The 15,654-nt window shown below is 51.1% G+C and overlaps 6 protein-coding genes across 6 annotated transcripts; 2 read left to right on the plus strand and 4 right to left on the minus strand.

Moving 5' to 3' along the window:
* Window positions 1–87: 87 nt before the first annotated feature.
* Window positions 88–1,368, minus strand: ASPBRDRAFT_552226 (uncharacterized protein). The gene has a single exon (XM_067627362.1). The coding sequence runs from the start codon at window positions 1,124–1,126 to the stop codon at window positions 293–295; it is 834 nt and encodes a 277-aa protein (XP_067480022.1). The 5' UTR covers window positions 1,127–1,368; the 3' UTR covers window positions 88–292.
* A 118-nt stretch (window positions 1,369–1,486) lies between these two features.
* ASPBRDRAFT_195444 (aldo/keto reductase family protein) lies at window positions 1,487–2,699 on the minus strand (the record flags this gene model as incomplete). Its single annotated transcript, XM_067620866.1, has 6 exons — window positions 1,487–1,642; window positions 1,734–2,103; window positions 2,179–2,363; window positions 2,429–2,486; window positions 2,556–2,566; window positions 2,631–2,699. 6 exons carry the CDS (start codon window positions 2,697–2,699, stop codon window positions 1,487–1,489), a joined length of 849 nt encoding a protein of 282 aa, XP_067480023.1.
* A 609-nt stretch (window positions 2,700–3,308) lies between these two features.
* On the plus strand, window positions 3,309–5,322 carry ASPBRDRAFT_42499 (putative translation factor pelota). Its single transcript, XM_067624819.1, has 3 exons — window positions 3,309–3,602; window positions 3,657–4,145; window positions 4,226–5,322. The coding sequence occupies exons 1-3, from the start codon at window positions 3,525–3,527 to the stop codon at window positions 4,880–4,882; spliced, it is 1,224 nt and encodes a 407-aa protein (XP_067480024.1). The 5' UTR covers window positions 3,309–3,524; the 3' UTR covers window positions 4,883–5,322.
* Window positions 5,323–6,130: 808 nt separating this feature from the next.
* ASPBRDRAFT_122992 (uncharacterized protein) lies at window positions 6,131–7,323 on the minus strand (the record flags this gene model as incomplete). The annotated part of the gene is made up of 4 exons (XM_067617558.1): window positions 6,131–6,313; window positions 6,373–6,446; window positions 6,496–7,141; window positions 7,198–7,323. 4 exons carry the CDS (start codon window positions 7,321–7,323, stop codon window positions 6,131–6,133), a joined length of 1,029 nt encoding a protein of 342 aa, XP_067480025.1.
* Window positions 7,324–8,763: 1,440 nt separating this feature from the next.
* ASPBRDRAFT_673092 (uncharacterized protein) lies at window positions 8,764–9,879 on the plus strand. The gene is made up of 3 exons (XM_067628867.1): window positions 8,764–8,899; window positions 9,083–9,190; window positions 9,382–9,879. Exons 1-3 carry the CDS (start codon window positions 8,830–8,832, stop codon window positions 9,684–9,686), a joined length of 483 nt encoding a protein of 160 aa, XP_067480026.1. The 5' UTR covers window positions 8,764–8,829; the 3' UTR covers window positions 9,687–9,879.
* Window positions 9,880–11,352, minus strand: ASPBRDRAFT_552305 (ER lumen protein-retaining receptor). The gene is made up of 3 exons (XM_067627364.1): window positions 11,108–11,352; window positions 10,756–11,042; window positions 9,880–10,693 (listed from the first exon to the last, which is right to left on the minus strand). The coding sequence occupies exons 1-3, from the start codon at window positions 11,205–11,207 to the stop codon at window positions 10,073–10,075; spliced, it is 1,008 nt and encodes a 335-aa protein (XP_067480027.1). The 5' UTR covers window positions 11,208–11,352; the 3' UTR covers window positions 9,880–10,072.
* Between the last annotated feature and the right edge of the window lie 4,302 nt (window positions 11,353–15,654).

A 15,654-nucleotide genomic window follows, 5' to 3' on the forward strand; every position in this document is an offset into this window, starting at 1 on the left:
CGTCATGTGCGGGGAGCTGTGGTCTCAACATTTTGGCCTCTTTCCACCACGACTTTCAGTTTCCGATATCCATCTTTCTCACTGCATCCGCTGCATGCCAATACAGCTTACCATCATTCACCCTATTCACCCACCGTGTTTGAATCCGTCGGATCAACGGATTCGTGGCGGGGAGGCGAGCCGCCAGCTTATCACCGCCCGAGCCGACGAGGGGCACCGCTATCCGACATGCGGATCGCCTTCGGGTCGGAAGCGGTTGGTTTATGTGCCAGTATACTATAAAGTATTCGGATCACACGGCATCCAGCGCAACCAATGCTTGCTCGAATTCCTCGTCTATCTCGAATTCGTGGCCGAACTCTTCGAGTAGGAGTGCCGTGTCGTCTTGAAATGAATCGTCAACTGAGTGGCTCTCCGGGTGAGCCTGGTCCTGCGGCTTAGTCGGGGTCTGCAGCTTATCTTGCAGCTCAGGCTGGTTCGGCGCAGCAGTATTCCCCGTTTCTTTGATGATATCCTCATCATAAAAGATAGAACAATCAGAGAACTCATCCTCCTCTTTAGCCTGAACCCGCTGTTCACTACCATCCCCCTCAGCCTGATCGCAAACCGTAGACTCATCCACAATATTCCCAGCACCTTCCCCCTCATCCCCAGTATCCAAATCCAAATCCAAATCTCCAACAGCATCAGCCTCAGCAGCATCAAAAACAGCCTCCAAATCTTCCAAAAGATCCTCATCCACCTCCGTATCCCCTCCCTCATCTACCTCAGTATCCCCACCACCGCTATGACTTCCCCCATCCTCCCCATCCTTCCTCTTGATGAAATTGAACAACAGAGGCTGGCTCGACGGCGGCACGGGCGCATTCGGATCGGGCAATCCCATGCGCCCCAATCTCCTGCGTTCCTCTCGATCGCGCGCCTCTTTCTCCGCTTTCTTCTTCTTATTTGCGACTCGCTTCTTCTCCTTGTCGCGGAGCTGCTCGGCGCGTTTCTCGCGCTCTTGTTCACGCTCGATGCGCGCGATCTGCGAGGCGGTGAATTGGAATCGTTTGTTGCTGCGTTGGTAGCGGCGGCGCACGGTGCGGGACTTTTCGAGGATGATGCGCTTGCTTGGGGAGGGCATTTTGGGGGGCCTTCGGGGTGTGGGGAGACATTTGAGGGCGGGGGGGCATGGGCGGATGCTGTGCTGTCAAGAACGTTATTGTGTAGAGGCCATGAAGGTATTCGGGTGTAGTATGAATGTGTTGTTGATTATACTGTTTGTATGGATGTAGTAGTAGTTGGGGTGGACTGCGGAAGGAGGCCGCGACGGGGATATGTTGTGCCGAGATTACTTCAATCACCGCTTGTTTACTCCGTGTCGATTATCTTATTCATTGTTGTCTGCTTTGTTTCTATTCACTATTGTTTTGTTCTATTCATACTGACTTCGATTCATGGCTAATTCTTCTTTCAGCACATCTATATCATGTGATCTACTCATCTACAACCGCGAATCCCTCGCCGGATCCCAACTAACAGGTGCATACTCCGCCGTCTGCAACTCCTCCATATCCTCCGCAGACAACTCGAAATCAAACACCTGCGAATTCTCCACGATCCTCGACTCAGTCACCGACTTGGGCAGCGGCACATATCCCTACGCGGACCTCGTTAGCTTCGCATCTTCCACACCCCGTCCCCAAACCACCCAACCCCATATACGGTAGAAAGAAAGGGGGAAAACAAACCTTCTGCAAACTCCACCTCACCAAAACCTGCGCTTCACTCTTCCCATACTTCCGCGCCAACTTCCTCAACACCGGCTCCTGCATCCTCTTCGCCTGCACCAGCGGCGCATACGCCTCAACCACCACACCCCTGTCCCTCAACCAAGACACAATATCCTCCCGCGCGCACCACGGATGGATCTCATACTGCCCGACAGAGATCTCGCCTCCCCCTCCGCCCCGAATATAATCTTCCAGTTCTTCTAGGTGCCGGATCCCGTAGTTCGATACGCCCAGCGAGCGGATCTTTCCTGCTGCTTGGGCTTCGACGAGCGCGCGCCAGGCGCCGAGTCGGCCGGTGCGGCCGCCGTATGGGGCGTGGAGGAGCATTCTACATTTTCCAAATCAGTATTGAAGGTATGGATTGTAGGTTCTTAGGGGGGAAATGGGATTGGGATAGGCGTACAGGTCAATATACTCTAGTCCTTTAGCAGCAGCTAGACTAGCGTCGATAGCCTCTTTGGCTTTCTCGTAAGACATGTGCGTAGTGGGGATCTTGGTCGTGTAGAAGATTTGAGAGCGGGGGATGTTGGAGCGTAGGATTCCCAGGGCGCATTCAGCTTCGTTGTTGTAGAGTTGGGCGCTGTCGATCTAATCGTCCCCGGATTGTTTTGGTTAGTTGTGTTGCAGGTTGAAGAGGGGGGTGGTGTGCGTACATGACGGTATCCCAGTTCCAATGCTTTGAGAGTGACGAATTCGGTGACATTGGGGGGACTGTTTAATATGAGTTAATCGAGGAGGCGATTGGATTGGTATGGTAAAGGGAGGTCAGTAGGGACGCACGTTTTATAGACCTATACAGAGTACACTCTTGTTAGTTCATGATATCTTGCAGAGAAAACGATGGAGAATACTCACACCATATCCCAGAACCGGGATCTCATACCCCGAGACCATTTTCTTGGTTGATTGTAGTGAGAGGGCCATTTTGATCTGTACCCCTTGTATCTAGTCTAACCTTGGGGAGAGCAAAGTGTGAGAAAGGGTAGAATAAGAAGCAAGTGCTGGACTAAACTGCCAATTGATCGACCAGGAGAGTTATGAGGTAATTTATATCTGCCGCGGGAGCTCAAGTTCCCTCAAACCCGAAAACGAAACGAACTATTATTAAGTCAATGCCGCTCATCCCGCCCCACGTCGATCGAGAACTGAAAGGCATGGGGGTTCAAGTAATCTAGTAGATACTGCCGAGATGAGAGCTCGGGATTAGAGGGTCCGGTGTGGTCCGTTATTTTCTTTTTCTCGTATTTGACATTTAATTGCTTTTACTGGAGTGATTGGCATCTATAGGAGGTGTCTGTATAGTGGTTTCTTCGTCGAACTGACATACCCACTATGATACATCAACCCACTTCATACGGCATGGGATTATCTGATCATCTTATCTCCGACCAGGGCTTAGGTCTTAGGGTTCCCCTCTTATCGATAAGCCTCGGTCGGATGACACACTCGCTAGTCCGCTTTGGGACGGTCCCGCAGCTGGTCCTGGCCTGAGGCTGCCGCAGCCCTTTGGTCGTCATCATCCAGAGCCTGATTGGAAGGGGATCTATCCGTTGGAGACGGTGATTGTTATACCTTTCTATACCTTAAGTGATTGTGATATTACTTAGGAGGATACATTTGCTCACTGGGCATATAAATCAACATACTGAAAGGGAGGAAATTTACCTGCTGCCGACGCGAGGCTGTCTCTCAGTTATCAAAACATTACCCCGCTGTGCGAGGAACCTTGCTGTCCAGCCTACAGCCAAGATGCGTCTCATCAAGAACAAGATTGAGCACAATGGCTCCGGAACGGTTACCTTGTGTCCTGAGGAGCCTGAGGATATGGTACGGTATACTCTGCCCCTGGTTGAGGGGTTACTCTATGTCTAACGGCTTCAGTGGCACGCATACAACCTCATCCGGCCGAACGATCTCCTCCGCGCCAGCGCTATTCGTCGCGTCACCACAACTCAAGAAACTGGATCCACCAGCTCAGCACGAGTTCACTTGACTCTCGAGATCCGCGTCAAGAACCTCGACTTCGATCCGCAGAGCTCGCAGCTGCATGTTAGCGGGACGATTGTGAACGAGACGGCCCATACGAAGATCGGACAGCACCATACGCTCGATCTCGAGCTCAATCGCAATTTCACGTTAGAAAAGGAAGTCGGGGCGGATGGCGAGGGCGTCGGATGGGACAGTATCGCGGTGCAGATGTTGAAGGATGCGGTAGATGAAGGAGGACAACGGAGGGCGGAGGCCGTGGCCGTGGTGATGCAGGAAGGGTTGGCGCATATTTGCTTTATCGGACAGTTTCAGACTATCCTAAAGCAGAAGGTTGAGATGTCGGTGCCGAGGAAACGACATGGTGGGGGTGATCATGATAAGGTGGGTAGTACTGCGATCGATATCTATCCCAGTGTTGGGGTTATTCGTGTATGCTGACAGGCTTGGGGGTGGGGAAACAGGGTATGTCGAAGTTTTTCCAGGTTACACTCGATACGCTGCTGCGCCAGCTTGAATTCAACACCAGCTCGGCTTCCCTCACCAGCAGCGAGGCCGTTCGGCCGGTCCTCCTTGCATCGCCGGGCTTCGTGGCCTCTGGGTTCCAGAAGTACATACAGTCGCAGGCGTCCACTTCGACGCCGGCGCTCAAACGCCTTCTACCCAGCATTGTGGTTGTACACTCGGCTTCCGGTTATCTGCACTCGCTAGCGGAAGTGCTGCAGTCGCCGGCTGTGAAGACCATCCTTGCCGATACCAAGTACGCGCGCGAGACAAAGCTCATGGACGACTTTCTCGACCAGCTGCGCAAAGAAACCAACAAAGCGACGTATGGTCCCCGCGAGGTTGAATTCGCTGTCAACCAGGGTGCCGTTGGCCGCGGTGGCGGCGTGCTGATCATCTCCAATCGACTGTTCAGGTCGCAGGATGTGGCGGAGCGCAAACGCTGGGTATCACTGGTAGATCGGGTCCGGGATGTCGAGGGTGGTGAGGTGCGAGTGCTCAGCTCCGACCATGAGAGTGGAAGGCGACTTGATGGACTAGGAGGGGTGGCAGCCCTGTTGACGTTCCCTATAATAGATGAGGATATAGAAGAGGAGGGAGGGGAGGACGAGCATTAGAGCCTAAGTTTCGGGTGTGTACAGCCCGGGCACCTGCTGCTACTACCCTTCCTCTCGTAAACCCGGATGCTGGGTTGTCTAGCCCCGTAACGTTGAACGAATGCACGACCCTCATAGCTAGTGTTGTCTAAGACGCTTATCATTCTAGAGCCCCGGAGAAGGTCCGAACGGAATGAATGCAACGGCAAAGACGTGTACAACATTCAGCTCCTCCCCTCCCCCCGCCTCCCAAAGGAGGGGATGGAAGACGACAGCGACGCTAGAAGCGCAGTATCTATTCCTGGCGCTTGTTTCTGGAGATCCAGTTGCTCCGCCATGCTAGCGCAAAAAGGGACGGCAGGATCTCACGGAAGGCAATTAGATACTAGGCAGGACGATGATCATGTTGTCATCGGTGTGCGCGAGATAGCTGTGCCATGAACACGATGAGCCAAAGCAGGCGGTAAAACCAGCGTCGTGGGAAGAAGTTGACAAATCCCTGCTACTGCGGCTGAAAGGTGCATTGTACATGAACATGTACATGTGCATGGCATGGCAGAGCATATCATTGCATTGGACGGTAACACCAGGCTAAACTTACCTGGGTAGGTTTTTTCCGGGTCCAGACTGCTTTTGAGTCACTGACTGCATTCCTTCTAAAACATCGCCAGTCAAGGCAGCTGCTAGGCAACATGTATCTGTACGTAAGCGTGTGGAGGATCAGCTCCCGCGGCTCTTTCATAGGGACTGCGATCCTCCAGCTGTCGTGTGGCTTGGGGCTGCTGGCGGCTAAGGACTGAGCTCTCGAGATGCGGCCATTTTTCCACACCAAAAGGAGGCTAGCTGGGCCCCTAGTCGAGCTGATCTTCAGCCGTTAGACGGCCAGAAAGTTTAATTGTGATCGCTTAGCAGGTGGGAAAGTCTCTAGAGGCTGTACGACGCTGGCTTCGTCTCTTTGTTCGTCGCATTAGCGTCCAGACAGCCCGTCTTTGATTGGCGTGCAAGACACTCCCTTAGAAAGTTCATGATTTGAGATTCACGTTGCTCAAAAATTTGTCCAGCAATATGTCATTCGCATGCAATCGGTCACAGGGTATATCTAAGTAAACAAAGAAAACTCATCCAGACGTAAACAATCATCCTTGCGTGTAATTTCCGCCCCAAAAAAAGGAAAGCCCCAAAGGAATCAATAATGCGCTTCAACGTCCCTCCCCCCAAAAAAAAATAAATAAAAGTCAAAAAAGTACAGTCCCAAGGAAAAAAAAAGTGCTATTTCGTACTACCACTGGCCACACTGGAGGCCACTTTTGACCATGATCGCTTTCGCGATTGCTGAGGATCAGGTAATCGTGTCCGCGGACCAGCACTACGCTCCCGGTTTTGCGCATCGAGGTATCGCAATTGGGCTTCACATTGCTCTGGAGTGTACGGTCCCGCTCCGAACTCCCTCATCTATATTCGTAGCCTAGTTAGCAAGGTTCATTGGGCCAAGGTTGTACTAGGATTGTCACCTTTTGTGCAATCACGTTGTATTTCTCATGCTCCCAGTATTCCCGCGCTCTTATGAGCAGTCGGATCTGGATGACTTGATCGTTAATTAGTTGACAATTTGCGACTACTCCCGGCGCACGTACTCACATCGTTTTCATCCCACCGTGCCAACCGCTCCTTCCGTCGTCGCAACATGCGCATCTGTAGACGTGCCTCCGAGGCATCCTTGTGGAACTTGTTCCGGAACATCTCCCGGATCACCTTCCAGGCTAGATTCTGCTCCCGAAGCCGCTCCACAAATGCGTCTTCCTCCTCAGCTTGCGGGTCTCTCCTCCCACGGCCCGGAGCCCGAGGCCTTTGGCTGTTCTGAGCGTCGGTTGCCCCTTGTCGTCGCTCTTGCTCCATGCGCTGGAGTCCTTCAGGATTAGGTAGTATCGTAACCGGTGCTTCCCGGGGTGTGACCGCCTGCTTAGGTCCACGTCGAGCCCTCTTTGCAGGTGGTGGTTGAGGTGACAAGATGACTTCACTGAAGCCAAAGTCGGGTTCCTCGGATGTGTGTCCCAGACCTGCGGTGACTGTGCGGGGGAAACTGCTGGGAAAGGGTGCGGTGATGCCTAGGCCTTGTGGTGGGACAGACTCGGGAACGTTGTAGTGGAATTCCTGTGAGTGATGGCTGAGCACCGGGCTTGGTCTAAAGGAGCTATCCGGAAGGCTGATCGGAGTCAAGATGGCACCAGACGGGAAAGCTGCTGCGGTGGTATAAGGATTGCTGACACCTGTATAAGGCGACTATATGCGGGACTGGTTAGCAAGTGGTGATCTAATGACATCTGAATACAACGTACAGTATCGAGTGCGGTCCACTGAGGCTGCATACTAGCATAGTACTCGTCAAGTCCATCTCCGGGGTTGGAGCCACCATGGCTGAACACCATCGGCGCCGAGTATCCGATGGGTGTTTGAGGATACATTGGGAAGCCCAGTGTGCGTTTTCTTAATTGCGAGTGTTGCAGGGGCTGTTATTGTGAAATGAATGTAACGTGGATGAAACACGCAAGAGGGCAGACCGCCAGCAGTGGCAAAGAAACTAAGATAATAAGATGATTAAGCTGAGCGAATGAACGAGCAGAGTGATTAAGAAGTCTTCTTTCAGAATGAGTCAGGTAGAAAAGGAATAATAGTTCTTCACAATGTCGTAATCGTCAGGTGGAAGGCAAAGATTGCTTTTGGAGTGAAATGCAAAAAGACAGAGAAGAAGTTTGATGGACGTGCGTGTGGGTTCATATACTCGAGGAAGAGATATCAACGAAAGACGAGATGCCTCGCAAGGCAGGACAGAGTGTGAAGCCTTTTGGTGATCGGGCTTAGAGAACTTTAGTGAACATGGTAGGTACCGCCCACTTCACTGTGCCGCAAAAATTGAATCGCAATCAGAGGTGTAGGTATGACCATGCGCCTGCATTTAAGCGCCCGCTGATTCCAGGCGAAGGGCTCCATTTTCTAGAGGGGCAGGGAAGGAGAGAGAAATAATTTCTCATCTTTTGACATGACATGAGAAGGGAGACAATCCAGCCCCCAAACACCCCCCGGGGCTCAGACTTTGCATTCCCAGGCCCACCCACGTTACTCAAGAGCAAGGCAGTACCTGCTGCGATCTTAGTTCCGATGTACTGGATCCCTAAAGTGGGCACTGTCGAATGGGTAATGCCATGGCAAGAGTGATAAAAACCGATACTTTAGCGAACCGCCCAAAGTCCATATCAAATCGCAAGCAGTGGTTAGCGCCTGCGCTGACAGTTGTGCTAATGGTCGAATTCACCGGAGAAAGCCTAGCGGATAAGGAAGTTCCGGGTAAAGAAATTAAATGAAAAGTGACAAAAGTATAATAACAAATAATTGAAATGACTACAAATCCGTCAAAAACCGTAGAAAAAATACACAAGCAAAGTCTCCGAACGGCAGATGAACGCATCGCCAGTTTCCTAGCCGCTACGGGAGGTGGAGATGGAGGGTGAGAGCGGCCAAGTGAAGACGAATTGACAAGCTACTAGACGCAGCCCCAACAACGGTAGGTCATCAGCCAGGATTCTGGTGCTTTGTTAGCCGGACGCAACTAAATCCTGTTCGGAAAGCTGTGGAGGATACACGGTCACCAGCAAAACCGGAGGAGAGCATCAAGGAAGCTCCATGAGCAGGGGTAGCACGGAAAGATAGGCCATTAAGCGCTTCTCCGTCGCTGCGGCTGCAAATCCCGGTGGATCAGAACAGACTGGACTAGGCTAGGCTGGCGGGCTTGTCTGACAGACATGGGGAGACATGCTTGTTGTGGTTTTGCGATCGGACTAGTGTAATCGCCCTACGGAGTCGAGGTGTCTGACCACCAAATCCATCCGCCATAATGTATGGTCTCTCTCCCATACAGTCCACTCATGCGCGGGAGCCGGGAAAGCTGTCCCCTGGGCCCAGCAGGTTAAGATATGACCGGTCCAGTGCTCATCCTGCCGGCTACCTGCGTTCAACCAAAGCCACGTGTCCCCGAAGGGAATGGTGAGTTACGCGCCAGACAAGATGAGGATGGAGGCGGGTGGTTCTGTCCAAGATGTGCAAGTTGCTTCACAGAACGCTCATCTCCAACCATTCTTCCAGACCGGAGATTCCCGCCATGGCAATGGCGCCTAAGGAATCGCCGGTTTTCTCGGGGAGGCCGTCATGTTCTGGAATTTCGGTTAGTGCACTTCACGCAAGATTTGCGTACTGGATTCCCTTTCGGCGTTCGCGAGGGATTTGGCCCTATGGAACGGCCTTCTGACCGGCGTGTCATCGAGGGCCCCTCATCCTGTCGGGTTTGCGCACATCACCGCCATGTGGATGATCTTCATTCTTTCAGCGAGTCGAACGATCGGGGCCCCCGGGGCGCATCCACGTGATGTCACTGGGGTCTCTCGGTTTCCCCTCAGGGTTAGTGGATGCCACCTTGTCATTGATGCTAGTAATTCCCCTTCATGATCGAAGAGGAAGGGAATGAAAAGGCCCGTCCTCAGGCTCACGCGCTAACACCAGTAATGATCTATTTTGGACCGGGCGCGGATCTGCTCAAGAGCAGGAGGATGTCGGTCAATGCCGGATTTGCCGAATGAGGGCAAGGTTGTCGCCTAGGCGTTTTTTGCCCTCAAATTGGCCCCTTCGTTCTCCCCTCTCATCTTTCCCCCTTTACCTGGGTTCCCCTTCTATGGTCCAATGCCCACACGAGGAGCTGTGGCTATGGGCAGGCGCAGCGATGGCTGGTTGCAGTCTTGAAACAATGGGGTCGTTTTCACCTGTGTTTCACCTATAGCCCCTCGGATGCTGGGGGATGATCTCATCTCAATCTAGTTAACTATCAACCCTGCCACTGAATCATGGATGATCTAACTGTCAGCAATGGTCGAGTTGGCAGTCAAAATGCCCGTGTCCGTGTCCTAATTCAATTTGGACCCATTCTGCATTACTACATTTCCAAGAAAACAGTAATAGTTTGAAATTGTGAAAAAACTTAATGACGTGAGAGAAATTCCATGCGAACAAAAATCCGAGCAACAAAGAAAAGAGACCATGAACGGAGCGAAAGGGGGAGAACGAGCCCTAGGGAAGTATATAATGCCCCGAGGACAATGAATCGTGTAACCAAAACCGGCTGATCTGCAGCAGGGTTTCTATATATGGGGATTAAGGGCAGACGATTCATTCGTGACTGCCCGTTACCCCAGCCGACTGCTTCGGACGAACGCCCCCGTTCACAGGGTACCCGTTATTGTCATCGTCGTCGTCTTCATCTTCTAAGAACCCTTCTAGGCCCTCGTCTTGGCTTGTCCCACGATGATTTCCTAGCGTATCGTCGGCCGAGACGGAGATCCCTCTTGCTCCCCAGCGGTTGTTCCTTGGTCTACCACCACCTGCGACCTCCTCGTCCTCCACGTCCTCCTCATTCAGATTCTGCTCCTCATCTGCACTCCTTCGCCCCCGGAAATTCAGTATCTTGTTCACTAGCCAGCTGTGACGGAAATCTTCCGAGTCGACGACCCCGCCATTTCGGAGCTTAACCCGTTGGCGGGAGTAGTAAACCCAGGCGAAATCAATGTAGAAAGCCGTCTGGATGACACCGTAGAGGTCTGCAATCACGTCCCAATGACCCTCAGAGCCCAGTCCCCGCACAAGCCAATTGAGTATATAGAAGGCGCGATACGATCCCAGCATAAGCAGGTAGTATGAATCGATGACTGTCGGAACAGTGGTCTGACGCAGGAGCAACAATTGAGGGAGGACACAAACGGACTCTAATATAATCGAGAAAGTCCAGCAAGTCTGCATATCATCGCGGTTTGGTTAGCGAATCCAACAGGCCCGATGCGAACCATTCAACTTACCTCCGTGAACCATCTATCGGGATAGCCACGATAAAAGATGACGATGGATATGGGTGCCAGAACCAAAGATAGAGCGACCGATATTATAGCCATCTTCCAAGCTCGTTCCCTTTCCCGTGTCCGAGGAAATACTCTCATCATCAGGTATATAACGTAGAATGAGGAAATGATATAAAATAGCTTGAAGAATACGAGGTAGAAGTGCCTCCATCCCGCCTTCGAGAAAAGGTCGAGATAACGAGTCACAAACACCAAGGCATACAGCATCTGCGTGAGGAGGGAGACTCCTGTTATGTGAAACAATGCTTAGCTCGCAAGCACACTGCAAAAGATGCAAGTTTGGTATACGGACCTTCTGCGCTCTTATTTCGATGGATAGCCCATATCAAGACGCATTTGGAAGAGATATGGGAGAGATCGGCCAGTAGCCGGAAGATATTGAGGTTCAACATGGTTAATGAAGAGTGTGTATATATAGAGAAAGCTTGTCACGCAGCTTTCGCAGTGGAATCGCCCTGCAACCCACTTTTCAGGGTATCATCAAGATAGTCCAGCAAGTCCGCGAGAGATGGTCTCGTGTGGACCGTGCTCCGTTAATCAACCCAGAGACCCGGTCGGGTAACGTAGGTTATCGGCCACTGTATGACAGTGTGGTCAATGCGAGAGGTTGTGAGATTGGAAGACCAAGCACACTGGTCTTAGAGAGGCTGAAGATGCCACGACAAGAGCTGATGTAGCAGTGATGAGCGGTCTAATTGTCATGGACCTGCACCGGCCGCGTCGACCTCTGAGCTTCCGCCTTATCTGGTCTCAACCAAGGGAGAGCTCACCGTCACCGACGGGATCCACCTGCACCTGGGGGCCCCGTGCCGCGTGTCCCTCACGTGACCGCAGTATGTACACTGGACACTTGTGTGACGGTGACGTCAGGACGCCCTGTCCATCTTCTCTACCCGCTCTTCTATCAGAACTTCAGAAGAGACAGGCTAGAAGAAGTTACTAATGTGGGTGAAGCATCCCTGCTAGATACTTCCAGTGAGCTTTTGTCAAACTTTCAAAATAATTAGAGATGCACCGAGCAACGTCGTTTCGAACAGCGCCGGGATAGGCTCATAGCCGTCTCTCTTTATGGCAGCGCTTATCAACCGTCAAGTAATGACCCCACTTCTACCACAAAGTTTCCTGTAAACAGTCATTGGCAAAGCATAGACTAGGGGATACGAACTAGATCCTCCTCAAAGACTTCAGGCTACTACAGGCCCCCTCCGTGACGTTGGATTTGCCATCGACTGTGCAGTTCCACCTCGAATGCTTGCCATGGATGCTGGGAGTTGAGGGGTAAAAGAACGTCTATGATCTCTTCGCCGATGCTCTCCGCCGGCCCATAGCTGTCGATTGCTTGTGTCATCAAAGATAAAGGAAGGTTAGACGCATAGTACTAGCTCCGTGGTGACTGGTCTCGAGCAGATTGCTGCACCAGTCTGATCGCACTCAAGGCGATACCGATGAGTAGATCTTGTTGCACTCTTGTAGATTCGGTTGTCTTCTCATCACAAGTAGCGGATTTACCAAGACTTGTAACGCCGTCTCTAACGCGGCAGTAGTAGCTCGAGGCAACTCTGTTCGCGCGCTGCTTATGTCGAGCATGGGAAACAAGAGCGGGGTAAAGGTGCCACCGCGTGTGAAGTAGGACGCCACAACTGTCATTGCGAAATTGTTGAGCTTATAGAATCATTGATTGTAGGGGCTGGTGCTCATTATACAGTTTGACGGCGTTGCACTGGCAAAATAGAACACCAAGCGTGTGGAGAATGTCAGAGCTGGCGCAAGCAATGGAAGAACATGTGGATGGCGTTATAGATAACCTGTCGAATGTCTCTCTTGAGCGAATATCAGATGTACTAAGTACATCCTTAGGTCGTGTAAAACAACTAGTAAGACACGGAGAATGTATTTAATGTTGAGTCTTATTGCTCCTTCACTTTGTCGCCCAGCTTCGCTGTTCAGCCCACATGCAATTAAGAAACGGGGGGCTAATTCACCAGGACATCTCAACATCTGCCAACATAAAGCTCTCTGGTCCAGGAAAACGCAAATATAGTGACGAGCATAGATGTTCACGCACCGATTTGCTCATCAGCTTCGGAGTGGATATCATCCATGCCGCGTGTAGAGCATTTGATAATGCTAGCTCTGATGTGAAGACACTGGCGGGAGTCAAAACAAACCTAAGAAGAATGCTGATCGACTGCTTATCGTTTTGGCTGAGGTTAGTTATGGGCTAGATGTAGAGTCTGCTGCCAAAGTCCGGCCTGAATTCCTGTATGGGTTCGCTGGCTTGTCTGATCTCCTTAGCAAAAACTAAGACTCCATTCCCCTGACTCACTGTGAATATATCTCCTGAAAGGAAAGAAGTGCGAATCCCAAACTTCTGCCGTTGTTCCCAATAGGGATATGGAGATGCTTCCAATAAAGTCTGATGCATAGTCATCTATTTGAGGGGCGAAAGAGATACAAGATTGTTAGTTGGCTGCTTGATTGGCTTGAGGTCTATGGTGGAATATAAGACGATAAGGCCAGAGGTCTAGTTCACATCTATAGCAGATGACCAACTGACATATCAGGCTAACCTTGCCTTTCTTCGCAATGTTTGAAAGCACTAGGTTCACTGTTTAGTAAATTATCTCAGTCAGTGTTACTTCGAGGTGATAATATCGTATCTGAAATAGGCATTCTCACTTCAGAGATCAGAAAGGTTTGAAAACTGCGTATTTTACAATGAAACGAAAAGAATCATTCTTTAGCTAAAGCAACCGGTCCTGAAGCAGCTAAATTTACTGTAATGTGGGCGGGTCATATATTCTGTCGTTGAACAAATGCCTCTCCCGAGTGGACTTCGAAGCAGAACTGGTACCGACTTCCTTGCAATAGAGGGTACGCAACATGGTCTAATCCCGGCGTAGTGATATATAAATCTTTGTAGCATATCTCTAGTGTATGGACTCTATGATACGCATTCTACGGCCAATAGATCTCCTGAGTTCAGATAAAGCTCCTTTCTCCAGATGGAGGTAACCGAAACCAAAGATTATAAAGTTGAACATGCGCCACATTGTCTTAAATCGTGACCCACTTATTTTCTGGCTTACTTAGTCAATGGGTTAACACTCTTCTAGAAAAGTCTTCTTGCGAGCGCTAAATCACTTAAGGCTACTAGTAACCTCGAAATAGACTCTTTGGCAGACCTACATAAGTCTTCGAATAGCTATCTCCGTCTCGAGATCTCAGCTTAGTGCTTAAATTTTGACACCTCGCTACAGCGTTCGTTCCATGTAAGTAGCTCGAGGAAATGAGGCGAGGTTTATTCTACAAGAACTGTTCGCACTCGAATATTGGCGACTTTGTACACGCTTACACAATGACATACTCTGATCATGCTGTGACCCACCACGTGTACGCCATCACCAGTAACCACTTCAGTCTCGCAGCCTAATCCTCGTGGACTATATTCTAGAGCCACTAAGACAAGCTATTCCAGCTTGCGTAGTTATTATTTCGACTGCGGAACGAGAGTCGGTCCTTTCTATGTTCTGTTGCATACGCCACTCTTTAGCAGTCTGCTGTGCACTGATCTTCACCTGGTACTAGCACAGTCACTGGAAACAGTAATGGCCTGAAGAGGAAAACCATCGAAATTCGGCCTGCAAGGTAAAGAATCGGGAGAATAGCGGACAGGACAGTAAGCCCTGTCATCGGAACGATAGGCGCGCCGAGGGGACCGTGCTCGCAACGGACTCACAGGGTTCCATAAAACGGTTCACAGGCCTATCTAGAACCTTTCAAACTAGCCTGGGAGGATACAGATAAGGTGCTTGAGAGTGCGTAGAGAATGAACGAGAGAGGCTGTTTTTAGGGAGCAAGCACCCTACCTGATAGTTACCTGGAACGATTTGAATTTAAAGAGGAGCCGATCTTGCATCATGGGTCCCGCGCAAAGCCCTGCACCCGTCATATGAAGCGGGAAGAGTGGACTAGACTAAAAGCAACGGTCGATGCGAAAAGGAGGAGGTAGCGGCCCTTTACCCCGCTCTCACTGTCTGCCATCATGCCATTTTATTGGGGGGAAAAGAGAACCTGGCACCCACGTAAACAGCAGAGATCTGGATCCATGGTCCCCTCGAGGTTTGCTTTTTACTTCATCTCTGGACTGCCAAGGCCCGAGATTGCAGCTGGCGACGTCCGTTTCATGTTGTAAGCTGCCTCGCGGTCATCGGGATGTCTGGACCCCCTCATTGGCCTCGCCAACCCTGCTTGGCTCTACTAAACACTGCAGCATCACCAGGTTGGCCTGGTCAAGCTGTCCAAATACGGCGGATTCTATGGTCAGATTGCCGCCACCACCATCATCGCTGTTCGTTTTGTTCGCGGAACGGGCATTCTTGCCTGGATCAGTGGCTGACCAAGTGCTGGCTGGAGCTGGCTTCTGAGATGGAAGCCTAATGACTATGAAGAATCACCTTTGAGTCACCAGTCGGGAGAAAATGGGAAGACAGGAAAGCTCATATGGGGGGGAAGGAGGGTGTGAGTACAAGGATAGGGTAGCGGGAGCAGGACGCTGGGGAATGCGCCCATCTGGCTGGCCTCGTCAGAGCATGGGTGCAATGGTGGCGGTGATGTTGATTGATCCAAAGTCTCGAGTGTATGTATCGCATTGACCCAGGAAAGGATGAGGGGAAGATAATCTAGATAATCGGCGGGTGTCCTCCGCCTACACAAAAGGCGAAGAAGTAGAAGAAGCGAAACCACCGAGTCATCCTTCCATACAGGCAGGTGTCTGGTTTAGGAAAAGGACGGGGCTATCGTGGATGGTGTGCAGAAATGGCCCATGTACGAGAGTCG

The sequence above is a fragment of the Aspergillus brasiliensis genome (assembly GCF_001889945.1).
Source record: "Aspergillus brasiliensis CBS 101740 unplaced genomic scaffold ASPBRscaffold_5, whole genome shotgun sequence".
NCBI lineage: Eukaryota > Fungi > Ascomycota > Eurotiomycetes > Eurotiales > Aspergillaceae > Aspergillus > Aspergillus brasiliensis.

What these genes read in the sequence shown, in the direction of transcription:
- ASPBRDRAFT_552305 (XM_067627364.1), bottom strand. Translation starts at nt 11,207, where the DNA reads ATGTTGAACCTCAATATCTTCCGGCTACTGGCCGATCTCTCCCATATC. An exon ending in TCGAAATAAGAGCGCAGAAG is followed by an intron (nt 11,043 to 11,107) that starts GTCCGTATACCA and finishes TTCACATAACAG; the next exon opens with GAGTCTCCCTCCTCACGCAG. An exon ending in CCGATAGATGGTTCACGGAG is followed by an intron (nt 10,694 to 10,755) that starts GTAAGTTGAATG and finishes GATGATATGCAG; the next exon opens with ACTTGCTGGACTTTCTCGAT.
- ASPBRDRAFT_552226 (XM_067627362.1), bottom strand. Translation starts at nt 1,126, where the DNA reads ATGCCCTCCCCAAGCAAGCGCATCATCCTCGAAAAGTCCCGCACCGTG.
- ASPBRDRAFT_42499 (XM_067624819.1), top strand. Translation starts at nt 3,525, where the DNA reads ATGCGTCTCATCAAGAACAAGATTGAGCACAATGGCTCCGGAACGGTT. An exon ending in CTGAGGAGCCTGAGGATATG is followed by an intron (nt 3,603 to 3,656) that starts GTACGGTATACT and finishes TAACGGCTTCAG; the next exon opens with TGGCACGCATACAACCTCAT. An exon ending in GTGGGGGTGATCATGATAAG is followed by an intron (nt 4,146 to 4,225) that starts GTGGGTAGTACT and finishes GTGGGGAAACAG; the next exon opens with GGTATGTCGAAGTTTTTCCA.
- ASPBRDRAFT_673092 (XM_067628867.1), top strand. Translation starts at nt 8,830, where the DNA reads ATGACCGGTCCAGTGCTCATCCTGCCGGCTACCTGCGTTCAACCAAAG. An exon ending in ACGTGTCCCCGAAGGGAATG is followed by an intron (nt 8,900 to 9,082) that starts GTGAGTTACGCG and finishes AATTTCGGTTAG; the next exon opens with TGCACTTCACGCAAGATTTG. An exon ending in CATCGAGGGCCCCTCATCCT is followed by an intron (nt 9,191 to 9,381) that starts GTCGGGTTTGCG and finishes GGGAATGAAAAG; the next exon opens with GCCCGTCCTCAGGCTCACGC.